The sequence below is a fragment of the Panthera leo genome, chromosome B2 (assembly GCF_018350215.1).
Source record: "Panthera leo isolate Ple1 chromosome B2, P.leo_Ple1_pat1.1, whole genome shotgun sequence".
NCBI classification, from domain to species: Eukaryota; Metazoa; Chordata; class Mammalia; order Carnivora; family Felidae; genus Panthera; species Panthera leo.
In genome coordinates this window covers 118,390,373-118,412,585 of record NC_056683.1, presented here as the reverse complement: position 1 = coordinate 118,412,585, position 22,213 = coordinate 118,390,373, and the positions used below count along the sequence as shown (strand labels likewise).

Below are 22,213 nucleotides of genomic sequence, written 5' to 3'. Positions count from 1 at the left end.
TTGAAACAATGTATAAGTTTTATTTGAAAATTCCAACTTGTTTTCCCAATAAAGGACCAAAAGTTAAGGTTCACATTGGGGAAGCTTCGATCTGGGGAAGAGAATGAAGGCAAGTGTTTAATTTGCTGACATTTTTGTTATGTAACTAATATTTATTAAGCATTTATTGCCAATTACAGTTCTAAATGGTGTCCCCATAAGCATCCCAATGAAAGCTGCACCTAGGTTTAAAAACGTGCTTCTGACATCTACTTGATGATATTATGCCTGTATCTGAGAATAGCAATTGCTACCACATGAATAACCCATGTGACCACCATACATTTCACAAAAGGTACCTGATGGAGAACTCACTTGCTCGTGACTCTTAAAAAGTTGGAGTCAGTCACTATGACTTCATTTTTTATTCCTGCCCAAAGATCTGAATGCAAACTGTAACATGTAACCAGCACTTTCTAGAAAACCTCCAGAAAAAACTTTGTCCAGTTTCACTGTCCATCCATCCCTTCAAAACTCACCTACCCTCCCCCTAAAAGCTATCTGAGATAGAGTTCTTATTCTGACCATTCTCATTTTTCAGCTAACGTTCTATGCAAATGCTATCACTTAGGACTTGATAAAAAGGAGAAGCTGAGATTAAAAAATAAATAAATGAGCAACTCTGAAAAAGTGCATCTATACCTACCTATTATACATTTTATAGATGTCTGGGAAAATTCCATTAATTTCCACGTCTGATCCTGGCCAGAAAAATGTACCGCTTTTCAGGCCTTGATATTTAGCAGTGATCCAAATCTGGGGAAGAGAATGAAGGCAAGTCAGAAAATTACACAACTGTTCACTTCTTAGCAAAGTATACACTCATGTAACATCAGTGTGTTTCTCTCAAGTGCTAGACTATGTTTGAGGTTAATGAGCTCCAGCAGCGAGACTATAAAATAATCACTTAATATGACTCTGAACAGCAGCAAAATGAAATAATTAGAACTTAAATTAACCTAAAAAATATAGACAGTCCGTTTTCAGAAATCTCTGCAACTTTCAGAGCCACACCCCTACTTAATGGGGTTTCCCCTGGAAAGAGGAAAAAACCCCCAAATATACATGTGCTTAATGTGCTGACATTTTTGTTATGTAACTAACATTTATTAAGCACTTATTGCCAATTTCAGTTCTAAATAGTATCCCCCTAAGCATCCCAATTATTAATTTAGATAATCCTCACAATAACCCCGTAAGGTAGTTAACAGTATTATCTACAGTATAAACATGAGAAAATGGAGGCAGAGAAAGAATAATTTGCCCAAAGTCACATAACTTTAAGTGTCAGCACTAAAATTTGAATTTATACCCTGTAAATTACACATCATGCTCTTTTTCCTTCTAAGAGGAATATCAAGACTATCTAAAAAGACCCCATGGGATTTTTGTGGAAATTTCTGAAAAATACAAAGAAACACATCTAAATCATGGCCAGAAAGAATCTTCGTGTTAGCCAATGCAAATGAAGTCAAAGTTTAACTCCTTCAGAAACCATTAGTTTTGTGTGGATCAAAAGATTGCCCCGACGACTTCTATACACTCCTAGTGTATAGAAGGTGGAATGAAGCAGAAAAGAAAAATGGTTCAGAATTACCCAAACCCAGTTATGAAATAAACTACTCTCATTACGCAATGATACAAGCTGTGTTCAGGACGATCAGCATCTGTCTCCATTTACAAAAGGATGGCCACGACACAATAACTGAAGTAGGTTATTAAAAGCTCCAGAGAATCTGGTAGTTTACTCTGATTGAAATAGAAGAGAATTAAAAAAAAAAATCTTAGTAGCCAAAACAAACAAACAACTCACTGGTTCTCCTTTGTACCACTCAGGATTAAATTTCTCTTTACTTTTAAGTGCAAAGTAAGCATTCATCTTGGGATCATACATTTTATTGTCAATTATGCCATGGGATTCTGGATAAAGTCCCTAAAAAATATAAAAACAGGTTTTATGCAAGTTGTGAGGTATTTTTTGTTTTAATGTTAAATAAAATCACAAAACAAAATCATCAAAGAGAAACATGTAACTGAAGCTACAGGGAACTTGGCAGAGTTAAGGAGGGAAGAACAAAACTTTGGGATTTTTAAAATACAACCAACCACTCAAGGTTTTATATAGTATTTGTACTTTATTTAACAGGAGAAAGTAAGTAGGAATACTATGGATAAGGGCCTATATTAACAGGCAGCTTCCTCAATTTCTAAAAAAGTGCCCTATTTTCCCATTGCATTGCTGAGTAAGGAATTTCTGTAGAACAAACTATGTTTTGGTTCAGTCTGAGAAGAGCTTGCATTAATACAAGCTAAAGAATTCATTTTCTGGCTTGAACCCTAACACCTAATGAATTTGACTTTTCTCTTGGACTCCAATTAAATTGGCAAACTTTGAAACAAAAACAGGGCTGTAATCCTATCTAGAGTCAGGCAAAGTGGCTTGCTTAAACTCATACATCAAGATGACTGGAACAGGTTGAGAATCCATGAGTGTAGGACAGATTTGTACCAACAAAGCAAGCTACAAAACCATAAGAAGAAACAAGACACAAAAATTGGAGAATCTTAAAGCTGAAAGGAAACCAAGAACTCAGTTCTTAGAGTCTTCAGTCACCTCTTTTCAAGATGGAAAAATTGAGACCAGAATGAAAGGGATCCTCCCCAAACTACACCTAGTTGGTGGCAGAGGCAAAGACCAAAACCTAGGTTTCCTTGCTTAACTACATTTTGGAAAAAAGTTATTCTTTTCTGATCTGATGTCTAATTATTCCCTCAAAAAATGTAACATTTACATCTCACTTCTGTGAACATATAAAAGTTGAAATGAGGAGCTTACGGTGACAATGCTGTAGTGATTGGGAAAAGTTTTTGTTGGATATACTGGTCTCATGTTTCTGGTATATGTTCCACAGTTTTCTATAAGGGAAAAAAAAAATCAAAGATTGTTGTTAAATGCAATCAATAATCTGTTTAATTCATCTAGCTTTGGTACGAAGTAAGTCTAAATAGTATTAAAAAAAACTAACCCAGGAGGGATTTATAACCATATGAAAATTTAGGGTTAATTATAAAGCAACACTGCAGATTCAAATTCAGTGTTCAAGTTAGTTTTCCTCAGATAAATATTAAAGGAAATAATTAAATCTATGAAATAATTATCCCATACTTATCAAAAACATTAAGTTCTGGGTAGACCATTTGTACTAATGATGCCTACTAGATCTTTGTCTGATATTATTTGGTGGTCACATACCTAAATTACAAGAGATAATTTAAAAAAAGCAAACTGCCTCCTATGATTTCACTCATATGTGGAATTTGAGAAACTCAACAGATGCCCACAGGGGAAGAGAAGGAAAAATAAAATAAAAACAGAGAGGGAGGCAAACCATAAGAAACTCTTAAATGCAGAGAACAAACTGAGGGTTGTTGGAGGGGTGTTGGGTGAAAGGATGGGCTAAATGGGTGATGGATATGAAGGGAGGGCACTTGTTGGCATGAGCACTGGGCATCATATGTAAGTGATGAATCACTGATTAAAAAATAAAGGAGAGAAAAAACAAACTGCACGAGTAGCAAAATCTGCAAAATTAAAACAATGGGGTGGCAGTGTCTCAGTCTGAAAATCCAGAATCAGCTCACTCTGGACATACTCAACACTGCTCTAAAGACAAAAAGGCATCTTCTGGCTTCAAGTTAGAGAAAGGCACAGAAGTCAGACTGTTCCAGATTTAGCCCTGGTGTCACGCTCCTTTTCTCCCGCCTCTACTATTAAAAAAAAAAAAAAAAAAAAAAAAAAAAAAAAAAAAATACATACACCTAATGATTCTAGCATCTCAATAAGTCATTGCCAAAAAATGTCCCTCAGGTTGGCATGTGTCTATCTCAATGCCTTCCAAACAGTCCAGAATTACAGAGTATGTTCCTCAATTATCCAAAGCTGGGGCTTAGGCAAATGGTGTACTGATTTCTTTTAAACGTCACATACAGGTAGCTACAGCTATTTAATTCTGAACTCAGGATGCAATGTTTGGTGCCATTGAAACAAACTTTCCTTTTAATGGCAACAAAGGGCCGGATTCAAGCTTCAAAGCCCATCATGGGCCTAACAGGTCAGAATAAAGCCTTCCCTGCTCTTGCATGCTTTTTGCTGACGACTTTTTTTTTCCATGTCAAACAATTATTTACAAAAACGATTTTCTTCTAGGTAGAAATTAAAAACTGAAATTTTGGGCACCTGGGTGGCTCAGTCAGTTAAGCATCCCAGTTTGGCTCAGGTCATGATCTCGCAGTCCATGAGTTCGAGCCCCGCATCAGGCTCTGTGCTGACAGCTCAGAGCCTGGAGCCTGCTTCAGATTCTGTATCTCCCTCTCTCTCTGCCCCTCCCCTGCTCACACTCTCCTTTCTCTCCCTCTCTCTCTCTCTCTCTCTCAAAATAAATAAACATTTAGAAAAACTGAAATTTTAAAAAGATACTCCCAAATTATTTTGGTTTGTTATAAAAGAAGTATAATAAATGTGCACATGTATTTACTGAGAGTGATTTTAATGTTTAAACTAATCTCATACACTCAAGCCTAATAAATAATATTTTACAATTCAGAACTCCAACATAGTTGTATTTACTTCCATTTCAGTTTAGCGTTCCACTGGAACTACTTAATTATTGATCACTGATAATGAGCAAAGTTCTCTAATTTTTATACCCATAAACTATTTTTTTTCCTTTTTCAGGAACGATGATACAAGTAATACCCATATAACTGGGGGTTAATGTGGTTTAAAACCCTGGCATTAATATTAAGAAAAGACTATTCTACTATTGCATCAATAATTGCAAACTATTCTACTATTGCATCAATTGTAATCAATTCTGATTACAGAATAATCATCCAATTAAGGCCTTGAGTGAAGCAAAGAAATTGGAAGGATGCTACATGGTACTATAGGATAACTAGCAAATACTCAGTGTCTACACTACTAGAAGCATATCAGAAATACCTTCAGTTTTTGAAATTCTATTTTAAGATGTAATAATTATTAAATGATTTTTCCACAAAAGGAATCCAAAATTCTAAAAATACATACAGATTTATATGCGTGTGCATATATTTATATATAACCGTATATATACACATGTTGTATGTGCTTGTGTGTGTGTGTGTGTGTGTGTGCGTGTGTGTATAACTGTACTATCTTAGAAGTATTTAAAAGGCAGCTTCAAAGTAATTACAATATTGAAGACTAGTTCCTTATCATCAGGTTCAACTACTTTGCCATAGAGAGGTTTGCTAAAACACATTTTGCCAGTATTTTTCCAAAAAAAAGACTGCCTCTCTAGTCTATCTCACTGAAACTGTGACACCTCAACAGTGAACTCCGAAGTTACTTACTTAGTCTGCTAATAACAGGAAGAAGGCCACCCCAAGTGTGTAAATATTCTGCCCTGAAGCCATCCAAAGAAAATAAGAGGGTAGGAGGCGCTTCAAACCTGGGTAATGAGAAAGAAGAAAAACAATGTTTAAAGAAGCAGAAGGAGGATACACATCCAATGAAGATTTTTCCCTGGCACACGGAAAAATGAAAAATGAAAATTTTTCACTGAGGTCAGTATGTAATCTAAAGTAAATTAACAAGTTCAACAAGCATTCTTATAAAGGAGATATTACATTTATATTCATATATATGCTTTTATATTTCACTATATATATATGTCATACACACACACACACACGCACACACATATATATATATACATATGTATATATATATCATCTACTAGTATTTTCAAGCATTTACACCATTTTGAGCCACCATATGGAGAACATCATTCATGGTTCCTGCTATTCCAAAAGCTGGACCAAATGCTACTAAAATGTAATAATATTTTCCCAATCTCCAGGAGAATAAATGTTAGTAACAGCATTTTCTAAATTATGTTTTTATTTCCATTAAGATTTTTCCTGAACAACCACTTTTTGATATTGTCTACATGAATCTAATAGATGGTACCCCATATCACAAAAATTATACATAATATTTGTGTTTTTTTAAATTTTTTTTCTAACGTTTATTCCTTTTTTTTTTGAGACAGAGAGAGACAGAGCATGAACAGGGGAGGGTCAGAGAGAGAGGGAGACACAGAATCTGAAACAGGCTTCAGGCTCTGAGCTGTCGGCACAGAGCCCGATGCGGGGCTCAAACTCACAGACAGCGAGATCACGACCTGAGCCGAAGTCGGACGCTCAACCGACTGAGCCACCCAGGCGCCCCCATAACATTTGGTTTTTAAGTTTACTGTATTTGAAAGATGTTACTATTTAGTTGAGAAGTTTGAGATATATTTACTACATTTAAATAAATAAACAACAAATGATCCAAAGCTAGAAATGAACAAGGAGGGCACGTGCGTGTGCATGCATGTGCGCGCGCGCACACACACACACACACACACACACACACACACACACACACGATGTATGTGGTGCACAAATCCAAAGGAGGAAAAAAAAAAAAAAAACAACAAACACGTACAATGATGTGCTCAGTCAAAGTGAATAACTATGGAAAACTGTTACATGGCCAAACCAAAATGGGCATGGTTCAGAAATTTTGAACTTCTAATGATAATTGGGAGACTGTAGGGAGTTGAACACTGCAGGATAACTGTAAAAAAACTTTCCACTTAAAGCTTACTCAGTAATTTAAAATTTGAGAGCAAATGCTAAACTCTTCTTGCCTTTTTCAATTCTACCTCCTCCTCAGCTTACTCTCACATGCAAACACAAAAGGAAGAAGAAAAGAATATATATATCGGTATGTGATTTCCACTAACTAGTATTTGCATCATAGCTCAGTTGGAAGATTCCAGAACCAATGCCTAGGGTCTCAGTGGTCCATCACTGTAGAAAATTATTTGTATTCAATCAACATAAAACATAAACAGTTTATTGTGCCATCAGGTAAATACACTGGTTTAACTTCCAGTAGAATAACACATGTTCTAACTTATGATCTTATTGTAAAGAAAGGAAGAGTTACAGATCCACTACAAGGATCAACATTACAACTGAAAAGTAATGATCAATACGTAGAAGGAAAAGAAAGATTCAAAATTCACTAAGTCTAAATTTTCCAAGATATCTTGAACTTAAAAGACAGCTCAAGGCACAGGAGCGTACCCTTTGAAAAAAGTCTCTTCTGTTGGAATATTTTGGTTTGGGTTTAGTTTTTGCTGCTGCTATTACTGTTGCTTTAAACAAAAAAAAAAAAAAAAAGTACTCTTTCATCCAAAAGAAAAAAAAAACACCCATCTTATAAAGCAAAACTAAATTATATACACAAACAAAATAAGCTAAAGTACAGCTTTAAAATGTTTAACAGTTTGGAAAAAAACTCATTACTTTAAAAAGGTAAAAATATGTTTCTGAAGATGAATAAGCCAAATTATATGAAATAGTAGATCTCAAGTGGAGCAAAGAAAATTTACGTTACATCTTCACAAAATCTCCCCCTTTGAATTCCACACAAGATTTTTTGATGGCCTAGTATCCATAAGGTACTGGGCAAAATACTTTAAGGACAAAAAGAACAAAGATGAATTATAAAACTTACACAACATTCGCTCACAGACACGTTGCTTATCTCCCGAATTTATAAGCGAACCAAAATACAAAAAATAAAAAGGAAGCTGTAAAGTAACTGGCTACAGGTTTCATTCTCAAAACTAAGTAAAGGGCCTTTCTTCCTAAGGAGAAAGACAACACACTTCCAGCGACCCTCATGAATACTAAAGACTAAATAGTCGTGACCTCTCTTTTTTCCATTAGCTTCCAGAGTGGGGATCATTCCATAATCAACCGTATGCCACAAGTGCCCACCACAGGGCCTGACTAAAAATAACATTTAATGAACCAATGACTAATTATTACTTCTATCTTTTCAATTTAGAAAGAGAAAAAAAATAGTACCTTAACAAAACAGTATCTCAGAATATCATCTTACCCTGCTGGACACTTTGGCTCATTAATGTTCTCACATGTTTCTTCTACCCAACTCTTCTCTCCTAAAATATTTTCAAGAAATAAAACAAAGTGAACATACTGAATAGTGACAATAACTGTGATGCTGTGAGACATCTTAAGACAGATTCCAAAAACAAACCATGTTAACACATATATACGTAATATGGGTCATGGTTCTAGGGAAATACAATAAATTCAGTAAGTTATTATGTCTCAAAATAACAGCCAGTTGATATCAGGAAGAAAAACAGTGAATGGAAAACTAAATGCAAGACTCAAACATGTGACTGTATTTGTGAGAACTTAAAGGCATCTTTTCCATTTTCAAGTTGTTCATATTTTCAGCCAACATTTACAACCCTCCTTTATCCACTAACATCTTCTAGTATTAAATCCTTGATGTCTTAGTTCCTCTTATCAGTTTCAAAGAACCCTGTAACTGGATGAAACCTCACAACAGCATCGGTTTACATAATACCCCATATAACCTCGGGCAGTAATTTCACATCTACTCTTTCAACACATGGCATACATTGCCCTCATTTACATTACGAGGGAACCTGGAACGTAAAGACAGCCAGGACTACAAAAAATGATCTTTCCACAAAGCAGCATTAAAAATGTAGCTAATATCAAAATAACAATGAAGGGGTGGCAGCAGGAGAGTGAACTACTATAGACAGAACAAGATTTGCCATGTGTAGATAAAAGTGATTCTTAAAAGACTGATGAGTACAAGATTCATTACATACTTTCTTTATTTGAATTTTACTCTAATAAGATGTTTTTTAAGTATTTTTTCAGCTAAGACAGTTGGTCAACAAATATGACTCCTAATGTAAAAAATGACACCTGTGCAAAACCCAGCTAACACCTAGAAGGATGTCAGGCTGCTGCAGAGCCCAATGGTGCATGGGAACCTGACCTCGGCACACAGAGCTATAGTTGACACAGCAGTCACCCTTGTCCCTGCAGTCATCCGAACAGGAGCAAAGGCTTCTGGGCAATCTTTTCTCACCACACCTGAACTTGCTGCAAGTCCATATATGTTCTAGAAACAAATAACAACAAAAGACGTGTTATGGTCCCAATTTAACACATCCGAAGTAGACACAGAACTGTTCTCTTCTGGAGCACGATCCAGGAGGGACAATGAACTATTTCATAACTCAGTTACTCACAGAATCTGCCACCACAGTGGTCGACCTGAACTAACAAACAGAAAGCATACAAGCAACAGCTGTTATTGTTTCACTAAAGAAAACAGAATTTCATCATTTGAAAACATGGGCAAACATGGTTATTATACAATTCATATACAGATCTTGGCTTTCTCCACCAGCCATTTTCAGGGTTCTCAACATTTAATCTGAAACTGGCTTACTCCCATTTAAATAGGAAATATGTCCTATGTAGACAAATCCGAATGTAACAGAAAATATACACATTCTGACGGTTTTATTTCAAAGTGTTAGGCAGGTTTCTAAGTACACCTGGAACAAATGTGACATTCTGTGTCAGCTACACTTCAGTAAAAAGAAGTGGATGTCTAAGAACTCTTGCTTTAGTGAGCCCACACTGAAAATACTCATATGTTTCAAGAAGACTTTTTGCAGTGTAAGTGCAAGTTCAATTACGCAGGCTCTTGGCATACATTAAAAACAAGCACAGTTTTGCTATCCATAAAGTGTTTAACAAAGGCAAAATACGTGAAATTTCTTCTCTAAGGAAATACAAAGGCCAATTTTTTAAAAAAGCCTCAAGTGAGTTCAATAAATCACATTTCTAAAAAATGCATAACTTTTTTTTTTTGATCTTTGACTAGTGCCCATGACATCATCTTTTCCCCTGCGTATTTTTATTTACCTGGTTCTATACACGTCTCCTGGTAATCCAGACAGCAGTTTCCAAGGTCAACACAAGCAACATCACAGCGGCAGTTTCCAAATGTTCTCTCAAAACAGCGACCTTTGCAACTTTTAACTGAAAATATTGAATAATGAGTTAGAAGTTTCTAATCACAGAATCAAGAAGCAAACATCAACTCGTATACATAAGCTAGATTCAAATCCTACTTTAGAAAATACAGATGGGGTAATGAAGTTATCCAAGAATCTTTTCACAAAATACACATAGAAAGTGGCACAAAAAGAAAACTCTATCTCTTGTCATAGGGGGGGAAAAAAGAAGTTTTAAAATTTATTACGAACCTTACCGGGTCTGATAAGACTTCAATACTTATGGCATGGTAAAGAAAAGTCAGAATAAGGACTTGTTCTTTTTATTTTTTTTTTAAGTTTATTTATTTATTTTGAGAGACAGAGAGAGCGAGAGAGTGAGCAGAGGAGGGGCAGAGAGAGGGAGAGAGAGAATCCCAAGCAGGCTCCACATTGTCAGCACAGAGTTTAATGCAGGGCTCGAACTCAGGAATCATGAGATCATGACCTGAGCAGAAATCGAGTCAGACGCTTAACAGACTGAGCCACCCAGGCACCCCTCTGAATAAGGACTTGTTCTGAAAGTTTTATGCTTATATAACATTCTCTAAAATTTCAAACTGTGAGAAAAGACTTTAAAAGTGATTATCTGAATATTTCAGGAGGAGAAAGAATATCTGACCCACCGTACTCTCACTCTTGGTGTATCAAAGAAGTAATGTGCTTATGCAGGACATTCTGCAGGACTGTCCCTCCCACCATCACCTAAAGTACGCATTTCACCTTCAGATCCAATCGGGTTCCTACACTCCCCAGTCAAGGTCCAATTTCCTTTGTTTAAGCTTTTGTAAAACATTGTCCTTCCCCTCAGTCACTAATTCCATTTGAACTAGAGTATTTGGTTAATATCCCAGTCTCACACTGAACTACCAACTTCCATTCATTCATTCATTCATTCATTCATTTAGAGAGAGAGAGAGTGCAAGCAGGGTTAGGGCAGAGAGACAGAGAGAGAGAGAGAGAGAGAGAGAGAGAGAGAATCCCAAGCAGGCTCAGCACTGTCAGCACAGAGCCAGATGTGGGGCTCAAACCCACAAACTGTGAGATCATGACCTAAACTGAAATCAAGAGTCAGACGCTTAACCAACTGAGCCATTCAGGCATCCCTGGACTACCAACTTCTTGAGAGCAAAGTCCACACCTGCATTGTACCCAGCACACCGCATCCCTAGCGCCCAGCAAGATGCTTGACTATAGCTGATATCAGTAAGTTTTTGTTAAATGGATAAATGGCAGATATGGAAGGAAAACTTTTAATTAAATACAATAATTTTATGTTGTGTTTACTATATACCTGGAAAAAGCTAGGTTCTCATCAGATTACTAAAACATCAGGATGGTAAGGAAAAAAAAAAACCCACTTGTAAAATAATGAAAGTCCAACAGAAAAAAAAAAGAATAATCCTAGCTCCTGACTTTAGGGATCTCCTAACCCAAGAAGACACTGCCATAGAATTTAACCCTCATGACACTGGGAAAATTGGCAATTTTAAAGATATGAAATGACAACAGTGATTTCTAAGGTCAGGAATACTAACGTTCCTGACCTGGGCAGGGCCAGGGAGAGCTGTTAGAATAATAGCTACTACTTGAGGCTCATTATTAAGCACCTAGTAGTTTGTAAAATACTGCGCATACTATGTTAGGTTTAGATTAAAATTACTTTTTTTAAACCTTCAGTTTTATTTTTATGTGTTAAACTAAACTCAAAGTTTAAACTCAAACTAAACTACTTCATGCCTATGCCTAGATGAACATTAAAGTCTGTAGCTATTTCATCTTGTTAAACTTAAGACAGTTTTGCTGTGGATAGATGGCTGACCAAACACATGAAATTATTACATTTAATTCATTTAAGCAATAAGTGAAAACTTAAAAATCAGTACACTTGTTTAAATGACCAATATTATAATCACAGAAGAGTTGAACAGGAAAATAATTTTTCAATTTTCAAAACTGAATTCCCAGGGCGCCTGGGTGGCTCAGTTGGTTGAGCATTTCAACTTCAGCTCAGGTCATGATCTCACACTCCGTGAGTTCGAGCCTCGCACCAGGCTCTGTGCTGACAGCTCAGAGCCTGGAGCCCACTTCAGATTCTGTGTCTCCCCCTCTCTCTGCTCCTCCCCTGCTCATGCTTTGTCTCTCTCTGGCTCAAAAAGAAATAAAAACATTAAAAAAAAATTTAAAACTGAATTCCCTAGGAAGACCATCAGTGATTTCACATGGGGGAGAAACCTACCTCAGAGCCAAAATAATGACTACTGCAATGTACTATGATTCAGAGTTTTGTTAGTTACAGTAATCTCATCAATGCTGGATAGATTTCTGCACTCAATATAAAGAAAAAAAATATGTAGAAGCTTAAAATTGTCATTTCACTATAGCTTTGAAACCACAAATGCTCGTAATTTTAAAAGCCGTTAGGGCACATAACGATAAATTTCTGATTGCCCAGCGATGCTAACTGGTTACCAAGTAATCTTTCCAGGCTGCTTCAGCAACTAACTCCTTGGGAAAAAAAAAAAAAAAGAGTGTCCTCAGAGTTCCTGGAGAGAGTCCAGGGAGAAGGGCTCCAGGGCGCAGCACCAAAACATTTAGGCCATATTGGCTTGTATGTTTCACTGCTCTTAATTTATTTTTTGTTGTTTTGGGGGTTTGTTCTTTGGTTGATTTTTTGGTGATAGCCCCTCTTCATTGTTATAGGATGAAGTTTTACAACTAAATAAAACATTACATGGCTAAAATAATAAAAGAGTTTTAAGAAGACTCAAACCATTATCACATCTGCAATAACTATGGAGTACCCACAGATTAGGACAGGACACTTTTCTCAGTCACATTCTGAAGAGGACTAAGTAGCAACACACACCCATGTGTGCACACACACACCCTAAATACTGCAGCAATTACCTTCTTTGGCACAGCTTGGTTTCAGCCCAAATATACAACCAAGGATTGTTGTTAACACACAGACTGACAATACCTGCAGGGAGAAAAAAGAAAATTATATAGTTTCAAAACCCTTCTATTTCTTCAAATGTTTCTCAGCGTGCTGGGGCCGCTCTGTCTCCTGCTGTGGGTACAGGTCACGTGGATATGCGTGCTTCGTGAAAATTCAAACCCCATGCCTACGCTTTGTGCACTTTTCTGCATGTATGTTATACTTCAAGAAAAAGTTTGCTTACATGTCAGCAAACAAATCTGTGCCATCCAGGACGAATGTTTCCAGAATTTCCCAGTTAATGCAAATGAATCTAGTCAGAGAACTTGAAATAATTAAGGGATGGAGTGGGGAAAATCAATTTACAGATTCAATTTCCTACTTGCTAATCCATAAAACGCAATATGAGAATATTAGCTGCCTCTTTGAACAGGTTAACTACACAAACCTGAACAATATTCTCATATGCCCCATGGCAGCCTATGGGAACGGGCACTGGATAGGGTTAGGCAACTGCACTGTGGCCCCAAATGTTACCACAAACTGGTTGTGTGATTTGGGGAAGATCACTTAAGTGTTCCAGACATCAAATTATTCACCTATAAAATTAAAGGGTGAGACTATATGGATCTCTAAAAATCTTTCCAGCTCTAACATTTTGCCACTTTCTCAATTCCCCACTCTTGTGGCCTTTGATTTTAAAATAAGTACATACACCAGACAGAATTTTTGTTTGAGAATTAGAAAAAAAGGGGGGGGGGAATACGTAGATTCTAGAACAACCCTTAATTTTTTTTAGTGGGATGGAGTTTCCTTGACAGCTCTCTGGAATCTCACTTTGCAGGAAAATCCAACAAAATACGCATTCAGTACCAACTATGTGTAATGACTATGTTATGCACAGGAAAGACATACCTCAGGGAGCTGCTATTTGTGTGGGCAAGGGTAAAAATAACAGCATAAATGGCTCATATTTGGCAGGCTCTAGGAGGCACCTGCAGTTACATAGTTGTTTAAAGAAGGAGAAAGTTTGGGGTGGTTGGGGAGAGAGAGATCAGAGAAGGCTCCACAAGAGAAATGGGTGAATGGGGCAGGGTGGATGTTGGGTGTGGGCTTTTAGGAACTCACTCCCTCAAATAAAACATAACAAGTACTGACCATATATACCAGTCCCCAGGTTTAGGTACTGAACACTCAGTAACAAAACAGACATGACCTTTGTCCTCAAGGTGCCTAATGTCAAGTGACTGTAAAAACTAAAGAGAAAGTAAACCGTAAGTAAATTGAATCAGCAGGTCTAACTTATTGCAGAAGAAAATGGGGTAAGGGAAGGGAAAGCAAGAGTGCAGCGGGTCTCAAACACAACTGGGTCTAGGTGAAACCTTTTTTTAAGGAAATAAAAAAACCTAAGCATACACACGTCCATTCAAATAGAGAGTCATCAGAGGAAAAGCTCGAACAAATATGTAAATAATGAAAAATGGAACAAAGTACCAGAACACTAAGGGATTCTCCTAAACCTTTTGAGGTGTAAACTAACACAAACATATGAAAGGTAATTTAAAAAAAAATTAATGCTTATTTATTTTGAGAGAGAGCAAGAGTGCAAGTGGGGGCGGGGGCAGAGAGAGAGAGAGAGAGAGAGAGAGAGAGAATCCCAAGCAGGCCCTGCACTGTCAGCACAGAGCTGGACATGGGGCTCAAACTCAGGAATCGTGAGATCATGATCTGAGCCGATATCAAGAGTCACAGGCTTAACCAACTGAACCACCCAGGAGCTCCATGAGAGGTAATTTTTACGTTTCTATCAAAAACATTAAGAACTCTTATGGTCAATTATAAACATACAAGGAAATGAAAAAATTGTACATCTCATCTGTATTTCCTACACTGTAATTTAAAACATGGAGGGTTAAAGTTTTCTTAGTAATAAACTTATCAAGAATAGTCTGAACAGTGCTTTCTCTTCTTCCCGTCACATAACTTGCAATCCATAGTGAGAAACTTTTCCGTGCCTTAACAAACTGCCACATTCCTTTGCGAGCTTAGATCAGTTCCCCATGTTGTAACCTTTGCACTTTTAATATCGTCAAGTATCTGCAGGAGTTCGATTAATATGAATTCTTGTGCCAGTGTCATTTCCTCTGGGACATCTGCATCCTTTTCATCACAACCACACTCCTCACCAGGGGGATAACCTCGCCATCCCCGAGTTCCTCTGGCCGCAGAGCTGGAGGCCGCTGAACAGAGGCAGTGTGAACATTCCCGCAGTTTGCTTTTCCTTCCATAACCCCATTTACTTTTGAACTGAATTTCACTTCTGGCATTATCACTTTAGTTTGCATCTTTATCGGCCAATTCTCTCTTTCAATTATCCATTTTATAAACTGTCACGTACATTCACCACCAGGAGACACAGAAGCAACCCACCACTTGCCCTGCTGTCTGTGAGCTGCTGAGCAACAGAAGCAGACAGTAACCAATCACTGACAGGCTTTAAAAGGACCCACGTTGGTCACTGACCACCACACGCATGTGTTATGTACGCAGTGATCTGTGGACTGAAAAAGCTAGCAGCAAAGGCTGCACTCTACGCAACGCCCCCCAGTTAATAAATCTTGGAACTGAAATTTGAACCATGTTGTTTGGGGACTGGTGTTATTTAATTAAACTGTGGTGACCGAAACTGAGCATGCCAGAGTCCTGCAAACCTGGGCTGCCTGTACTCGTACAAGTGGGCAATACAGCTGTCCAAAGATGCTCATTTCAAAACCGCTTGTATCCACAATGAACAGACACGTAAACAAACAAAAAAACAAGAACTATAACCCACGTTCATCACGTTAAGAAACTGGCTTAAAAAGTCAGTTTCATCAACACAATCTCAGGAGGTCAGCCTCAGAGATAGGCATGTCAGAAGTCAGAGAGGAAGGTAAAGACGACAATAACAACAACAAAACTGAGATAGAGCCAGAAGAAGCCAGAAGCTGAGGAGGCACTCCCTCAATCTCCTTGGGCAAGTAAGAATATCTCCAGAGAGTGAAGAAGTCTACCTGGGGCTCTGTAGTAAGGAGGGGGTGCAGGACATCCTAAGTGAGGATGGCTGCAAATATGTGGTAACAAGGGAGACAGAGTCAACAAAAGCATAAAGACCTTCAAGCTCTGGGAGCCCAGATGAACCCCAATACGTGGATTATAATGGACCCAAGTGGCCTGGAATTCCAGGGCTGGGAATAGGGAGATGGGACAAAACGATAACATGGCATGGGGGATGGGAAGCAGGGGAAACAGAGCAGAAAAGCTGATAAAAGTCAAAAGGTGGCTGCAAAGGCTGAACAGGGTTGAGACCATGTGCACATGGAGGTTCGAGAACTGGGAGAAGACAGGGGATCCGGTGCATGTGGAAGTGGGAACAGGGAGGGAGCAAGGAAGGAGGAGGGATGGAAGTTACGAGCCTGAAAGCAATTTCAGAGTCTGAGTGCTCTGAAGTGGGACAGTTTGGAATGGAGGTGAAACCAAAGGGAGAAACCTGAAATCGGCAGAAAATACTCCTTGGAAGCAAGATGGCCCAAAAGTCCAAGTACTTGCACTAGTAATCAGAGTTAAGTTTATACCAACAAATACAAATCACAGTGAGAGAACTTGTTTACATTCAGAAATGTATTCCCTTAAAAGACATACTCCCTCACTGCTGTAAGAAATTCAGTCATGGAGCTGTATTACCCACAACTGTACTGTCCTTCCCAAATATAAAAAAGAACTTGCCAACAGTTCTGTTACAATTAAGTCTCACCTTGATGAAAACTATGGGAAGATTTGGTGGTAAGCAAGCATTTAAATCATAAGCACGCGGGGGTACCCTGGGTGGCTCAGTGGGTCAAGCATCCGACTTTGGCTCAGGTCATGATCTCACGGTTTGAGAGTTCAAGCCCCGCACTGGGCTCTGTGCTGACAGCTCAGGGCCTGGAGCCTGCTTCGGATTCTGTGTCTCCCTCTCTCTCTGCCCTTCCCCGGCTCATGCTCTGTGTCTCTCTCTCAAAATAAATAAATAAACATTGGGAAAAAATGTCTTTTAAATCATAAGCATGCGTTTAAAACACACCCAGTATATATAGGTCTCTCCTCTCATTAAACTGCAGCAGGGGCATGATGATTTTTTTTTTTTTTTATTACCTCTTCATTGCTAAAAAAATGTTACTTAGATTTAACTTTTATTTTTTTTTTTAATTTTTTAACGTTTATTTTATTTTTGAGACAGAGAGAGACAGAGCAGGAACAGGGGAGGAGCAGAGAGAGAGGGAGACACAGAATCTGAAACAGGCTCCAGGCTCTGAGCTGTCAGCACAGAGCCCGACGCGGGGCTCGAACTCACGGACCGTGAGATCATGACCTGAGCTGAAGTCGGATGCTTAACCGACCAAGCCACCCACGCACCCCTAGATTTAACTTTTATAAGATAATGCAGAGTATGGAAATGAAACAGAAGTATGACAAGAGGAACAATCAATTCTCATCTATAATCACGCCTATAAAAGATGAAACTTACATCACCTACTACTGTGTTACCCAACTCCCACTCAGGATAGTTTTTAGTAGGAAATTTCAGAGCTGTGAAATCTAATTCAATTTTAATTTCTTCTCAAAGTAGATTAAAACAGCAATGTCAACATCCACTATTCATTTTTTACCTCTATAACAATTTAGGTAGTTTTCATATTTTGATACTCTTGTAGAAACTAAAGATGAGACATTTTACCTTAGACCACATAGAGCCACCAGACATACAAGTAAATTGGCAGAATATTTTGCCTCTACGTTAGAAGACTATTGATTTGGGTGTTTCCTGCTTGTTTAGAGTACCTAAATCGTTTGGCCTTTCTTGGACATTTAATGAACCAAAAGAAATAGATATAAAGAAATCACTCAATTTTTTTTTTCTCACAGATTCCCTAAAACGTATTAATACAACATGTATTATTCTTTATTGAGCATTCATTTAAATATGAGTGCCTACTGTACACAGACCCTTTGCTAAAGGCCAGAGAGACAAATGAAAGCAACTCACACCCTGACAGAGAAATGAAGCTGGGGGGGGGGGGGGGGTGCGGAGGGCATGAAAATAAATGATTACAATGGAGCTACAGCAGATATATGTAAAAAACTTTTAACATGCTGGAGCACCTGGGTGGCTCAGTAGGTTAAGAGTCTGACTTCGGCTCAAGTCATGATCTCATGGTTCATGAGTTCAAGCCCTGTGTCGGGCTCTGTTCTGACAGCTCAGAGTCTGGAGCCTGCTTCAGATTCTAGGTCTCCCTCTCTCTCTACTCCTCCCCCATTCATGCTGTCTGTCTCTCTCAGAAATAAATAAAACATTTTTAAAAATGTTAACATGCTAATAGCACAGTGGAGAGAAAAAAAGGAAAGAATGGTGATTAAAAGAACTTCACAAAGACAGATCTGGAGACAAAGGGATTTCCCCTTCAGTCAATATACAAATGTTTGAGTGTCTGCAATATGCACTGTACTTAGATTCTGAGGAGGAGGGAGGGGTCCAAAAATAAAACAAAAAAAGAATTTGTGGTGAAATCCCTAATCTCAGAGTTTACCACCCAATCAGGGTGATGACTTTAGAATTTGTTAATGACAAAGACAGGAAATGGTGAGAAGCAGCCTAAGAATTAAATCACGGGGTAGCGACAATCCGTGCAATGGCACTTTGTGCAAAGGCAGGGAGGTACAGAAAACCACCACGGTCTGGGAGAAAGAAGGAGAGTGGTAACAATAAGCATGGCTTCTACAGTACTACGTGCTAGGCACTTTGCTCAGAGTTTTGCATCAAATCGTTTAATCTTCACATTATGACACAGATTACTGAGATTAACCCGGTTTAAGAAAATGGAGCTGCAGATTGCTGACCAGTGGCAGGGGCAAGATCCGAATTTAGGCAGTCAGGCTGTAGGCAGTGGGGCAATAGGGGGACACGGGAGTGCCTGAAAGAGGGCTGTGCCTTGGGAGCAGGCAGCAGGGAGCTGCTGGGGCATTAAAATATGAAACTGACATGACTGGATTTACAAATTCTTTTTTTTTTTTTAAGTTTATCTCTTTTGAGAGAGAGACAGTGAGAGCAAGCGGGGGGAGGGGCAAACAGAGGAGGGGAGAGAGAGAACCCCAATCTGCGCTATCAGCGCGGAGCTCAAGGCAAGGCTCAAACTTACCAACTGTGAGATCATGACCTGAGTAGAAACCAAGAGTCGGACACTTAACCGACTGAGCCACCCAGGTGTCCCTGGATTTACAAATTCTAAAAAGAGTCTTTGGCAACATTATGGAAAGCTCTGGTATGAGTCCAAGAGTGAAATGATTTCAGCGCTTGGTCTTACCTGCCTCTCCTTTCTCAGGAGACGCTCTGTCCTCCTCCGTCTTTCCTCATCCCAACCACTACGGCTCTCACCATGTTCTATGAGATCCATGTCGCTGACCAGACTGTGAGTTCCGGGGGGGGGGGTGATTTACTTATTTCTCTATTTTCCATGTCTAGCATGGTGCCTAGCACATAGCAGACATTCGACAAATAACTGTTGAGCTGAAAATCAGCAAGTTGTGACTTCATTAAACATAATTTGGGGGAAACCATAATCCTCCCCCTTTTCTTCATATGACTTCACAAAGTCAGCCAGTTTAAGTACCTTTGTATCTGCTTTATATAAAGGATGTCTACATTACGTAGACACGAAAACATTTTTTTAGGAAATGGTATATTGCCGGATTTGGTATTCAAATGTGACAGGTGTCATATAAACGCCTATCCGATGAAGATGAATTAGCTGACCACACTGCCTATCACTCCTCTGGCCTCTGGCCAAAGCTGCATGCCTTCTGAAAACAACTCTGTAAAAACTCAGATCGACACAGCGCTGAGTCTGCAGGGATTTCTTTTTTTTTCCCCAGAAGATGAGGATTAGATACTCAGAAACTTCCACAGGAGATTCAAAGGGAGGTTCAAAGGAAATGCTGTACTCTTGAAGAACTTTTAAGTATTACAAAGTTTAAAGTACACGTTAGAACAACTGCTTGAGTGGATTAAAGAACTTTTTAAGGAAAGAGTTCTCACTTTTGCTTGGCCTCTTATACCCTCTCTACCATTTTAGTTATGTTTGACTTAATTGAAGGTTTTCCCAACTGGCAGTGATATTTTATGTAATTTATATAAATGATCAAATGAAAATGAGGAAAAAAGACACCAAGCACTGAACAAGTCTATCACTTTGGGGCAAACCAAACTCAATCTCTGAGTAAAATATTAAACCTCTGAAGAAGCTGGCTTCTTCCTGGTAGAGTTTCAGGTTCAGAATGGCTAGGGTTCAAATCCCACCTCTCTCAATTCATTTTTGTCAGCATTCAACAAACATTTCTTCAGAGCCTACATGTCAAGACTGAACTAATGCTGGGAATACACCAGTGAACAAAATGATTTCAGTGCTTACATAGAGCTTACATTCCAGTGACTTCTAGACAACCACAAAATGTGTGATAAGGGAATGCTTCATATCCTAACTAAACCTCATTTTTAAAACATTTCTAATGTTTTAAACATTAGAAACATTTCTAATGCTGATAATACCTACCTTACAAAGTTGGCACAAGCTTTGAGCATAATGTACAGAAAGTGTCCGGATTGGTGACGAGGGGGCACAGAGGTGCTCAATAAATGACCATTCCTACTAGGAACAACTCACTAAGAGCCCCCTATAGATTCTTACACAGCCACAATATAACCAATGGTTAAGCCAACTACAGGGTATTCTTTTTTATATGCTGTTAAAAGAAATGCCATAAATTACTATATTAACACTTTCTTCTTCTTCTTCTTCTTCTTCTTCTTCTTCTTCTTCTTCTTCTTCTTCTTCTTATTTCTTTTTTGTTGTTGTTACTAATTCTGCAGTAATCTGTTTTCAACAGTTGTTGAAGACCATGCAGTGGTTAAAAAGAACCCTATCCAAAGGATGCAACCGAAACAGAAAAAAGGCAAAGTAGTATTTTGTCGGGGATGGTGGTAGCAGTAATTTTAGGTATATCCATACAACAGCTCTCCAAACCATGCTAATGAAAAAGGGACCCATATAAACACCAATCTGCATATTAAAGAATACTTCAGATCCACATTTGCACATGTGACAAAGTATGCTTGGGCTGATTCAAATGCTGTGGGAATAAGAAGCTATAGAAAAATTCTGAAACACCTTAAAATATTCATATTGTTTGACTCAAAAATTACACTTCTTGCAGTTTCTTTAAGATAAAAAATTATCTATAAATATTTATTACAAATATTTACATGTAGCATTACTTACAAGAAAAAAAATAGACACATACGCAATCTCCAGCAATTGAAAATGTCTAAATATGAAATACTTATGTAATTGAATACTATACAGCCAATAATGATGACATAGAAGAAATTTAATAGCATGGGGAAAGACACATTATTGACTATAAACTATAAATTATAAAATAAAATGGCAGTATAGTCCTAATTTTCTGCTATACATGTATATTTTTTATAAATAGTCTTACATCTGCCTGATGGGCTCATATGTGATTTTTTTTTCCTTCTTGGTACTTACCTTTATTTTCCAAAGTTTCCACAGTGAACCCATATGCAGAAGAACTAAGGGGGCTAGTAGATGGGTATTAGTGACCCAGAGTAAAGTTTTCCCATTTTGACATTTTAGGGATCTTTCAGCATAAAAGGCAACTCCTCCCTGCCTACATACTCTAAGCAAACTCCAATCAACAAATTCTGATTCCATTCAACCTCTTTTTTTTTTTTTTTTTTTTTTTTTTTTTTTAGAGACAGTGAGAGCTAGCAGAGGAGGGGCAGAGAGAGAAAGGGAAGGAATCCCAAGATCCCAAGCAGGCTCAGCACCACCAGCGCAGGGCCTGATGTGGGGCTCGAACCCATGAACCGGGAGATCATGACGTGAGCTAAAATCAAGAGTCAGATGCTTAACGGACTGAATCACCAAGGCGTTGCATTCAACCTCATTCTTAAATATCCCTCATTCTTTCTTTTTTAAATTTTTTTAATGTTTATTCATATTTTGAGAGACAGAGAGTGAGTGGGGTAGGGGCAGAGAGACAGGGAGACACAGAATCCGAAGCAGGCTCCAGGCTCTGAACTGACAGCACAGAGCCCGACACCGGGCTTGAA

General features: G+C 38.3%; 1 protein-coding gene across 1 annotated transcript in view; it reads right to left on the bottom strand.

The window, feature by feature from the left end:
• The window catches only part of ENPP1 (ectonucleotide pyrophosphatase/phosphodiesterase 1), a 70,110-nt gene that overhangs the window by 26,170 nt on the left and 21,727 nt on the right, over positions 1 to 22,213 (bottom strand). The window contains exons 2-9 of the mRNA XM_042939847.1: positions 12,972 to 13,044; positions 9,931 to 10,047; positions 8,990 to 9,115; positions 8,045 to 8,105; positions 5,434 to 5,531; positions 2,876 to 2,955; positions 1,853 to 1,972; positions 686 to 795 (exon numbers count right to left, since the gene is read on the bottom strand). Of these exons, the coding sequence (XP_042795781.1) occupies positions 686 to 795; positions 1,853 to 1,972; positions 2,876 to 2,955; positions 5,434 to 5,531; positions 8,045 to 8,105; positions 8,990 to 9,115; positions 9,931 to 10,047; positions 12,972 to 13,044 (785 nt within the window). The remainder of the gene's footprint in view (positions 1 to 685; positions 796 to 1,852; positions 1,973 to 2,875; positions 2,956 to 5,433; positions 5,532 to 8,044; positions 8,106 to 8,989; positions 9,116 to 9,930; positions 10,048 to 12,971; positions 13,045 to 22,213) is intronic.